At 61.9% G+C, this 11,167-nt stretch overlaps 1 protein-coding gene across 1 annotated transcript; it reads right to left on the bottom strand.

Moving 5' to 3' along the window:
* Window positions 1–3,117: 3,117 nt before the first annotated feature.
* On the bottom strand, window positions 3,118–9,665 carry LOC134052057 (TBC1 domain family member 24-like). Its single transcript, XM_062506255.1, has 7 exons — window positions 9,563–9,665; window positions 7,477–8,512; window positions 7,057–7,215; window positions 6,633–6,696; window positions 4,765–4,860; window positions 4,300–4,564; window positions 3,118–3,263 (listed from the first exon to the last, which is right to left on the bottom strand). The coding sequence occupies exons 1-7, from the start codon at window positions 9,663–9,665 to the stop codon at window positions 3,118–3,120; spliced, it is 1,869 nt and encodes a 622-aa protein (XP_062362239.1).
* Between the last annotated feature and the right edge of the window lie 1,502 nt (window positions 9,666–11,167).

Consider the following 11,167-nt stretch of genomic DNA (forward strand, 5'->3'; position numbering starts at 1 on the left):
GAGGGGGAATTTTTCATACAAGTCCCCAATACCCGCTGCATTTCCAAGGAAAAGTCCAAAGGTGCCTTGTGGAATCACCCAGCATTGGGGGGGGGGGGGGGGGGGGAAGAGGCTGTGAATAAAATCAACTCTTCTCCCAGGGACTAAAAATGAAGTTTAATTAATTTAATTTAATTTAATTTAATTTTAAATTAAATTAAAAATTCCAGGGACTAAATTGTGCAGAAACAAGGATGGAAACATGTTTGTTTTGATAAAATTCTGTGGGTTTAACTGGAAAAAAAACACCAGCCAAACTCCTTCTGTGGCACTGAAGGCTCTGCTACAGCTGGAAATTTCTTCCATCAGCCATTAAATGTGAGTTCCACGAGGAGCTGGTGACAGTGTAGTGACAAGGAATTGTTTGTGTGTGCAGCAGGTGAGTGGGAGGGGAATCACTGCATGGAGCTGGGAAAGGGAAATGGGAAGGATGAAAATGGATCTGACAGTGGTGGGAGATAAAAATGTACCGGGACCTTCTCCCTGATGGCAAGAACAAGTTACATTTGGTGAGCGTGAGGGAAGAGGACAGGGAGGAAGGAAAGGAGAGGAGGAGGGAGGGAAGGTGAGCATTTGTCTGCTCCAGAATCCTGGCTTTAACAGAAATGTCTGGTTCAGGAAGCAGAAGGAGAAGGTTGGAGGCACGGCCTGTTACTCCCACCCCATGAGTCTCCTCTTCTCTCCCTTCACCCTAAATCTTCAGTGGACTCTTCCTTTCCCAGGGACAGCCCCTGTGGGAATCAGTTCTGGGATGAGAAGGGAATGGTCTGGGACACTTTGAGCCATTTTCTGTTACAGTGTAACTGCACCATGGGAGCTAATGCAGAACCTGTCCTGCTCCCCTCCTGCGAGTGTGAAAATTGCCGAGCTCAGCCCGCAGGAGGACAAGGGCATCCACAGCCCCCCAGGAGCTCCAGGGAATCCAGGTCTGAAGGGCACAAAATGTGCTTTTTGTAGCAATTTGTGTTCCAAGACAGGGGCCAACTGTCCGTCGCATCTGGTGGGGAGGGGATGACCCAGACCTGCAGCATGAGATTGTCCTTTCATGAATTTCCCATTGTTCAGAGCCACTCCTGGGCTGCTCTTCTTGTGCCAGCATCGGCAGCTCCATGCTCCAAAGGAGCCCAGAATCCTGCTCAGGGAACAGGAGTGAGCCAGGTGGGTCCCTGTGCTGCTCTGAGAAGGAGCAGAAATGCCCCAAAGGGATGAGCTGATGGATGCTCGGCTCCTTTCAGAGCACACAGGGGCTGAAGTTTCCTTGGATTTCAGTAAAGACCCTTAGTCAAAGGAAATGGGCTAAGGGGTGAGGGGTTGGGGTGCTATGGGGGGACACAGGGAGAGGGGTTGGGGTGCCCTGAGAACACAGGGTGAGGGGTTGGGCTTCCCTGGGGACACAGGGTGAGGGGTTGGGGTGCCATGGGGACACAGGATGAGGGGTTGGGGTGCCCTGAGAACACACGGTGAGGGGTTGGGGTGCCATGGGGACACAGGGTGCGGGGCTGGGGTGCTGTGGGGACACAGGATGAGGGGATGAGGGGCTGTGAGGCTGCAGCATGAGGGATTGGGGTACCCTGGGACTGTAGGGTAAGGGGCTGGGGTGCTATGGGGACACAAGGTGAGGAGCTAGGGTGCTGTGGGGCCATGGGGTGAGGGTTTGGGGTGCTGACCCTCTGCAGGGAAGTGAGAGCAGGTCACAGATCTCTTTATTCCCCATCACACGTCCCTTTTGCCTCCTGGCCCCACTGCTCCCACACAGTGTCTTTGTGCTGGATTATTTTTTTTAGTTCTCAAAGAGTTTTGAGCTTTATTCAGCAATAGAATAAGAAGCAAGAAGAAAGGATCCCTTTCAGGGTCTCTTTCAGCACAGCGAAGGCTCAGCAGAGCTCGGGCAGGGAATGCTGTGAGTTCTGACAGCTCTGACCAGGGGCAGCACTGAGCACACAGAAACTATGGAATCATGGAAAGGTTTCTGTCAGGGGGGACCCCGAAACCAATCCAGTGCCACCCCTGCCATGGCAGGGACACCTTCCACTGTCCCAGGATGCTCCAAGCCCCAATGTCCAACCTGGCCTGGGACGCTGCCAGGGATCCAGGGGCAGCCACAGCTGCTCTGGGCGCCCTGTGCCAGGGCCTGCCCACCCTGCCAGGGAACAATTCCTAATTCCCAATATCCCATCCAGCCCTGCCCTCTGGCAGTGGGAACCATTCCCTGTGTCCTGTCCCATTCCACGTTAAATCAGCCCATCCCAGTGGTCCATCGGGGAATCTCCTCCGTGTCCAGCCCTGCAGCCTCACACCAGCCCTGGGCTGGGGACAGAGCGAAGGGCTCAGCCCCACACGTGGGGTCCCCCCGGGGCTGTGGCTGCACCCCACAAACCCCAGGCAGGGCTTTGCCACCACCACTTCGGCAGCACTTCCAGCCAGGGACAAGAGTCTCTCCCGGTGCTGGGGGATCCCGGGCAGTCCTGGATACCCACGGGGGCTGCAGAACTCCGGGGATGGCTTGAAGGGCTGTGCTGGGCTTGGGGCCGGGGGGAAGCGGATCTGAGAATGTTTCTGGTGAGCTCTGGAGCTCGGTGTGAGGCTTTGCCTGGGCTCAGAATTCCCACAAAATCTGCCCGTGCTGCCACTGCTTTGCTGAGCCCCACTCTGCAGACAGGCCAGGGAGGTGTGAGGAACTCCAGGCTGGCTGCCCTCCCCTCCAGAACCCCAAACTGGGACACACTGGGTGGAGCGGGCTGGGTCTGAACTGCGGGAGGGGACCTCGAATGTCCCCGAGGGCAGCGCCTGCAGTCCCGGTCCTGGCACTGCCTCGCCCTCTCTCCAGAGCCCCGCGAGGGCTGATCTGATCTGATCTGGTCTGGTGTGATCTGGTCTGGTGTGATCTGGTCTGGTCTGGTGTGATCTGGTCTGGTGTGATCTGGTCTGGTCTGGTCTGGTGTGACCGCGGAGGGGACGATGGAGAGTGGAGCTGCTGCACAGGTGGCCACAGCCCGGCTGGGGTGGCCAGCGCGGGGAGGGCTCCCCGTGCCCGTCCCCGTGCCCGTGGGTGGCACACGAGGGGCGTCCCCACGGGAACTACGCGCTTTGAAAGCCCCACACTTCCAAGAGCTGCACCTGGAAGTTCTCCTGGCAGAGCGGGGGGTTGTCGAAGGTCTCGCAGCGCTCCGTGTGTCCCCAGAGCAGGCTGGCGTCCAGGGACAGCGCTTGGCCTCCCCCTCCACCTGCAAGAGCGAGCGCAGGGTCGGGCCCGGCTGCCCCGGCCCCTCGCTCTGTGACCCCGGCCCCTCGCTCTGTGACCCCGGCCCCTCGCTCTGTGACCCCGGCCCGTCCTGACCCCGCTCCGGGGCTGGGAGAGGCTCGGGCTGTTCCTGCGGGGGTTCCTGGCCTGGGAAGGGACGCTCCGGCCCCGGGCTGTGAACCTCGCCGGGATTTGGGCTGTGGGGCCCCCCTTGGGGCTCTCGGAAGGTTCCCTGCACTGGAGGAAGGGGGGGCCACCCTCGCCTCCCCGGACCTGAACCCGATATCCCCAAGCGGGAGCTCCTTGGGGAAAACTCGGGGTTTAACCCGGAGTGGGCCCTTCCAGCACGGCAGTGGCGGGCGGTGGGTGCCACCCTGGGGAGGTACCGATATCGATCCCTTCTATCGATATCGATCCCTTTCATTGATATCAATCCCTTTTACCGATATCGATCCCTTTTACTGATATCGATCCATTCTTTCACCGACATCGATCCCTTTCACCGACATCGATCCCTTTCACCGACATCGATCCCTTTCACTGATATCAATCCCTTTTACCAATAGCGATCCCTTTCACTGATATCGATCCCTTCTACTGATATCGATCCCTTCTACTGATATCGATCCCTTTCACCGATATCGATCCCGTTCACCCATATCGATCCCTTTTACCGATAATGACCCCCTTTGCAAACTCGACCCCCTTACTGATATCGATCCCCCTTATCGATAAGGATCCCTTCCATTGACATGGATCCCCTCTTACTGATATCGATCCCTTTCACTGATATCGATCCCTTTTACCGATAACAATCCCTTTCACTGATATCGATCCCTGTTACCGATATTGACCCCCCCCCTACTGATATCGATCCCCCCTTATCGATACCGATCTCATTTACTGATACCACCCCCCCTTACCGATAACAATCCCCTTCACGGATATTGATCTCCCTTATTGATAACGATCCCCCTTAGCGATAATGATCCCCCCTTATCGATATCGACCCCCCTTACCGATAACGATCCCGTCCCGGGAGCCGGACATGAACATGGAGGCAGTTTTGGAGGGCAGCAGGAAGTGCCTGACGGCCAGGAACGGGGACAGGCGGCCTCTCCTCTGCGGCGAGGGCACGGCGAGGTGGTTGGGGCTGGAGCTGCGGCTGTCCCGGGAGGGGCCGAGCCGGGATTCGGGAGCGGGGGAAGGCGAGCGCGGCACGGCCTTGGCCAGCTCCGGCTTCTTGATGAACACCCACTCGTACCTCTCTGCCTCGGGGCGCACCTGGGCAGCGGGACACACCTGTGAGCCCTGGCCCTGGGGCACCTCGCACCGCTGCGGGAAGATGCTGCTGCTGCTGGGGAGGTGCTGGGGGTGCTGGGGGCAAGTGCTGCGTCCAGGTTTGGACCCAGGCCAGGGAAGGGCCAGGACGTGCTGGCAGGACAGCAATGAAGGGACAGACCCAGCCAAAATCCGTCACTTACAGTGAACACAAAGCACTCCCCTGTCCCAAAAAAGCCCGATGTGGCTCCGTTCTTCTTCCTTTCGCTCCAGTCAGAGGAGAGAAACGCCCCACACACCTTGGGAGAGAGCACGGGGACGGTCAGGGGATGGGAGCAGAGCCAGCCCCGGGAGCGCCAGGCATTGCCCCGGGCTCAGTAGGGCAGGGGCTGTGCCCCATCCTCTGGGGAATCAGAGCCCCAAATCCTGCTGTGCCAGCTCCATCCTGCACTGCCCATCCCTGGTACCCTGCACTGAGCAATCCCAAGAGCCCCAAATCCTGCTGTGCCAGATCCATCCTGCACTGCCCATCCCTGGTACCCTGCACTGAGCAATCCCAGAGCCCCAAATCCTGCTGTGCCAGCTCCATCCTGCACTGCCCATCCCTGGTACCCTGCACTGAGCAATCCCAAGAGCCCCAAATCCTGCTGTGCCAGATCCATCCTGCACTGCCCATCCCTGGTACCCTGCACTGAGCAATCCCAAGAGCCCCAAATCCTGCTGTGCCAGATCCATCCTGCACTGCCCATCCCTGGTACCCTGCACTGAGCAATCCCAGAGCCCCAAATCCTGCTGTGCCAGATCCATCCTGCACTGCCCATCCCTGGTACCCTGCACTGAGCAATCCCAGAGCCCCAAATCCTGCTGTGCCAGCTCCATCCTGCACTGCCCATCCCTGGTACCCTGCACTGAGCAATCCCAAGAGCCCCAAATCCTGCTGTGCCAGATCCATCCTGCACTGCCCATCCCTGGTACCCTGCACTGAGCAATCCCAGAGCCCCAAATCCTGCTGTGCCAGCTCCATCCTGCACTGCCCATCCCTGGTTCCCTGCACAGAGCAATCCCAGAGCCCCAAATCCTGCTGTGCCAGCTCCATCCTGCACTGCCCATCCCTGGTACCCTGCACTGAGCAATCCCAGAGCCCCAAATCCTGCTGTGCCACCTCCATCCTGCACTGCCCATCCCTGGTACCCTGCACCGAGCAATCCCAATGCCCCAAATCCTGCTGTGCCAGCTCCATCCTGCACTGCCCATCCCTGGTTCCCTGCACAGAGCCCACCCAGCCTCAGTGCCCAAGGCTGACCCTGCTGTGGACACCCCTGACCTGACCATGGCTGTGAGGCCCTGCTGAGGGCTGGGAACTTCTCCTGCCTCCACAGCCAAGGGATAACAGGAGTTAAAACCTTTAGGAAACAAGGTTTTCTAGGTCACCTGCCCTTCTCTGCACAAGGCCCCCGGGGGTGGCAGGTTTATCTCCACCCCACCCTGAAGTGTCAGCCTGGGGACATCAGCACTGCTGGTCAGTAAATCTTCAGGAGCCCTGAACAATTCACAGAAACTGCCTCCACTTTGGGATAAAGAATGGAGAGATAAATTAGGGGTTTATGAGGCACTCAGAATCCCCCGGAAGGGCCCTGGCTCAGGGGCCTTTGCAGTTATTCCATAGCTTTCAGTAGGAACTGTCCTTATTTCTCTTCCATTTCCCTTGTGTGGCTGCTCAGGCAATCAGAGACAGAACCTGGCCTTTAATGCTTTGAAAGCAAGTCCTGGCTCAGACAAAGCATCTGCTGACTTCAGGAGAGTCTGCTCAGCAAGGACCCATGAGTCAGTCTGCATTTGCAATTAAAGTCTCACTCGTGGCCTCTCTCTCCCTCACCCACTCCTCCTGTTCCCCCAGCACCCCTGGCTGAGGTGTGTGTGGTGGCCAGAGGTGCAGTTTGTTCTGTTCTGGCAGCTGGGACAGGCCCGGGGTGGGGCAGCACAGGGACCACACAGCCCGTGAATGCTCCAAGAAGAGCCTGTGGGGTCACCCACCCTGTCCCCTCCCCAGCCCTGCCTGGGAAACGCTCACCTCGCCCTCGGTGGTTTTAATGAGCAGCACCGTGGGTTCATAGCCTTCACAGCACGTGTAGAACCTGCAGAGATGGACAAGGGGTGGGCTCGGGGGGAGCTGGAGCCCTGGGCAGGATGTGCTGGATGTCCCTGGCCACTCACAGTGGACCTGGCACAGTGTGGCATGTGGGGACATCCCTGCCTGGCACATCCACAGGGCTCTGTGTGCCCCGGGCAGTGCCCAGGTGTTGGTGGCCACCGGGCTCAGCCTCTGCCCTCTCCCCTAAGCCACACTCAGGACCCCGAATCGAGCCACGAGGGTCCCCAGCAGCCCCAGATGTGCCCCAGGTCATTTGTGTTGCTCCTTTTTCCAACACCAAGCCCTGCCCAGGGTTCCCCGTGTGCCCGACATGCCCGGTCCCGCTGGGCAGGTGAGGCTTCACCTCTGCAGGCTGCAGCCATCCTTGGAGGTGGAGAAGAGCAGCAGCGGGGGGAAGAGCGAGAAGCGCTCGGGGATCCAGGACCAGACGAGGCGCATCTCCTGCGCCGTGACAGTGCTGGAGCTGAAGTTCTGCATGTCCACAGCCAGGTGGAAGGATGGCCTGCAAGGGAAGGGACATCAGGCCAGGCCCTGTCCCCTAACAGGGTCCCCATCTCTGGCTGTACCCTGTTCCCTGACAAGGTCCCCAGGTCCGGCTGTACCCGCTGTGCCCTGTCCCCTGACAGGGTCCCCAGGGTCTGGGAGGACCCAGCACAGCCCTGGCTGCGGGAGGTGCCTGCAGCTCGCCCCGGGGTATTCTCCAGAGGAACTCCCATTTTGCCTGCTCAACCCTCAGAGCTGGGCAATGCAGAGCTCTCCTCACCTTCTCTGCACCACGGTGATGCCCCTCTCCATCAACGCCTTCCTGTTGGCCATCTGGAGAAGCCAGATCTCCTTGCGGGAAAACAGCCGGATGCCAAAGGCTCTCTCCAGGAGTTTGTCCACAGTGACGTGCTGGGCGATGTTCCTGGAGAAAGCCTGCAGCTCTGCCTTGATGTCAGAGCCCTGCAGCCCGGCCGGGGCCACCGAGAGGCGGAACTGCTTGAGCAGGGCCAGGGCGATGCGGTACAGGACCTTCTGGCCCTCCAGCAGGAACATGTCCAGCACCCGCACGGCGTAGCTGAAGGGCAGCCCGGGGAAGAGCCACGACAGCCACTCCGAGTAGACCTCGAGGACGTTCTCGGCGGCGCCGGCTATGAGCTTGTGGGCTGCCGGGCAGTGCTTGTTGGCCAGGTCCCCGAAGGTCATGCAGGAGGCCTGGTGGGCCAGGAAGGACTGGTCGATGTAGTCGGCGTGGGGAGCGTTGCTGGCGATGAGGCGAGAGACGCTCTCGAAGCACTGCGCCTCGTCCTCGCTGTAGTGCAGCAGCAGCGCCGCCAGCGCGGGCAGCAGGGGGCTGTGGGTGATGTCGGGGAACAGGGTGCCCACGCAGATGAGGATCTTCTTCAGGGCCGTGACCCCGTGCGGGTTGAGGCAGTAGGTGGGCATGGGGCAGCCCTCCAGGAACTCGGGCAGAGGGTGGGAGCTCACGCTGGGCTTCCCGAAGAGCCGGCCGGCCACGTCCCTGTACACGAGCGCGTCGGGGGTGACGAGGCGGCAGGAGACCTGCTGGATGAGCCGGGGGTAGAGCCGGGCCCGGCCCGCGTGGCTCCAGCCCCAGCAGCCTTCTCTCATCAGCCTCTTCAGCTCCTTCGGGGACCTGGCCAGGACGTCCCGCGGGATCTGCGCCGGCTGCTGCGGCTCCGGCATCTTGTCCCAGTCCACGAACTGCCCACAGCCCAGGCGGGAGGAGGTGTCGATGTCCCAGGTGTCGGCCGCGGACGTGACCACGATGGTGACCGGGGATGAGCCAAGCACCTCTGCAGGACAAAGAGATTTCATGGAACACCTTTCACCGCCCCACTGACAGCGTTTCACCCTGGCTGAGGGTGCTCTGAAGTCTCCCAGCCACGTCCCGGGTTTCTTTGCTCTCCCCTAAAAAGGGAAGGGTTTCAGGCTTTGCCCTCTCCCGCTCCCATCAGCTCAGGGCCCTGGAGAAGTGTGGGGCCAGGTCCCAGCTGGGTGTCGGTGTTTCTTCTCACACCGTGAGGGGCTTTCCAGCCCTCCAACAGCTCACGGCCCCGGGGCAGGGCTCGGGCAGCCGCCAGCCCGGGGCTGGGAAGAGCAGAGTCTGAGCTCCTCCTAGAGAGACGGGAGCGGCATTTCCTGGGGCTGCGGGAGAGCTCGCTCCAGGCGATCCCCGCACGGGCCACGGGAGCTGTCCCCGCGTGGGTGAGCTCTGCTGGGCACCGATTGACGGCCAGGGGCCAGGGGCCAGGGATAAAGTCAGTCAGCGCACTCATTAACCCTCCGATGTGTTCATCGTGGCTGGGCTCCGTTGCTGGGGGGTCCAGGACGGATTCTCACTGAGCCAAGGGGACACGGGGGGACAGCACGGGGTGGCACATCGGGACGCTCCCGGCGCCCGGGCTGGGTCCGGCTCTGGCTCTTGCTCTCCAGCTCAGTTTGGCGCTCGCCCGAGGCCGGCAGGAGCGGCGGCTCGGGCTCAGTCTGCTTCAGGGTTCAGCTGTTGGATGCGGTGGCTCGGCCCGACTCCCTGTCCTGGACACAGCCTGACCCCAGCACAGTCACGGGGGCTCCTGGCCACAGAAACCAGGCTGAGACAACACCGGCGCTGAATCAGGGGCTGTCTGCACCCGGCGATCCCCAGATTCACCTCGCCCTCTCCCCCGGGTGCTGCCCTGCCCGGGTACCGAGCAGCACCAGCCCGAGCCCACCCGACCGCCGGTGCCCCGGCCCCGGGTGCCGAACGGAGGCTCCAGCTCGGGGCAGGAATTCGGGTGTGCCCCAGCCCCTCTCTCTCCGCCGGACGTGTCCCGGCACGGGCGGGCCCCGCTCGGCGCACTCACCTCGCCCGGTGCCCGCGTCCTCGCCCGCGGCCGGCTCGGCCATGGGGAAGGCGGCGGCCGCGCCCCCGGGGGAGCGGGGCAGGCTGAGCCCCACCTGCAGCATGTGCCAGCTCGGCCACCCCTGCCGGGTCCCCTCTGGCCCCGGCCCCTGCCCGCGCTTTTAAGGTGAGGGCCAGCGCCGGCTCCGGGGTTTATTTGGGGTAAATACAGCGAGGGTGGAGCAGCTCCGCTCCCGCATCGCCCCTTCCTGCCCCAGATCCGCGCCGAGCCCGGCTGGGGGCTGTAAACAGCCCGTGGGCTGAGATAACATCAAACAGCCACACGAGCAGTAAAAGAAGCCTTTATTTTGCCGAGGATAACCTTCGTGTTCCCGCTCCGGGACTCGCTCCCTGCGCAGCTCCCGGGGCAGGAGGTGCCGGGGGCTGAGGCGGGCGGGGGCTCCGGGGCCAGGCCTTGAGCGGGGACAGCCCGGCCCAGCGAGCGGGGCTGGCTCCGCTTCCCGCTGGGGCCACCCGGGGACCCGAGGAGAGGAGCTGCGAGCAGCAGGGCTGGGAAGCCGGGACAGATGGACGCTGAGGACAGGGGGACACCGGGGTGGCGGGGAGAAGCGACCCCCGGCTGCCCCCGCCGAGCGCTGTCGGGGCCGTGCCGGCCGCGGGTGAGCGGCGCTGCTCCAGCGCAGCCCCGGGGAAATTCGGGCGGTGCGGCCCCGCAGCCCCCGCGCCCCCCGGCTGCCGGCGGAGCTCAGGCTGCGGCTACTGCGGGCACGGCTGCGGGGCTCCAGCGTTCGCGGTCTGCCCCCGGGGAATGGTTGGTACCGATGGATTTTAGTCTCAGAACGCGCTGCAGAGCTGCGGACTGAGAGCTGTATTCATGGACACAAGAGCTGAGCTGGAGGAAAAGCAGCTTCCAGCAGAGGCTGGAGCCTCCAAAGAGGCTCCCAGGACATCGCCCCGGCCCGACAGCGCTGACGCAGAACTCGCAGCTCAGGCCACGCTTAGCGGGCACTTTTATAGGTATCCTAACATTTTAAAGGCTTTTTATTTGCCTTTTAAAACGGATTGTTTCTGTGGCGATAAGAGCAGCCGCAGGTTGTTCCTGACCTGCACCTGCAGCACCTCCCCGAGCATCCGCTGGCACCGCGGCCCTGCGGCATCTCCCGAGCAAGGGTCCCTGCTTGAGGACCCTCTGCTTTTCCTCACCTTCTCCGTGCTGTGCCAAATTCCTCAGCTGCAGCTCGGCTGTCCCGTCACCCCTCCCCGCCTTTGCCCCTGACAAGCGCGGAGCCCCCGGGAGTGGGGGCGAGGCTCAGCAAAGACCCCCGGGCTGTGCTGTGTGGGAGGGGGGCGAGTGGGTCTCCCAGTGGGAATTATCCTTATCCTTATCTCTTTATCCGCCCCGGAGCCTGTCCGGGCGGCTCTGCTCCACAGGCTGCTCCCAAAGGGGCAGTGACGGCCCCGGCCCCACTCCAGAGGCCCGGGGGGTCCGCATCCCGCACCCCGCACCCCGCTCTGCTCCTGGTGCCAGGGGCCGCTCCTTCTCTCTGCAGCTCCAAGCCTTTGCCCAGCTCTGGCAGCAGCGGCTCCCGCTGCCTTTCCAGGACCT

Source organism: Cinclus cinclus, chromosome 20 (genome assembly GCF_963662255.1).
Source record: "Cinclus cinclus chromosome 20, bCinCin1.1, whole genome shotgun sequence".
NCBI lineage: Eukaryota > Metazoa > Chordata > Aves > Passeriformes > Cinclidae > Cinclus > Cinclus cinclus.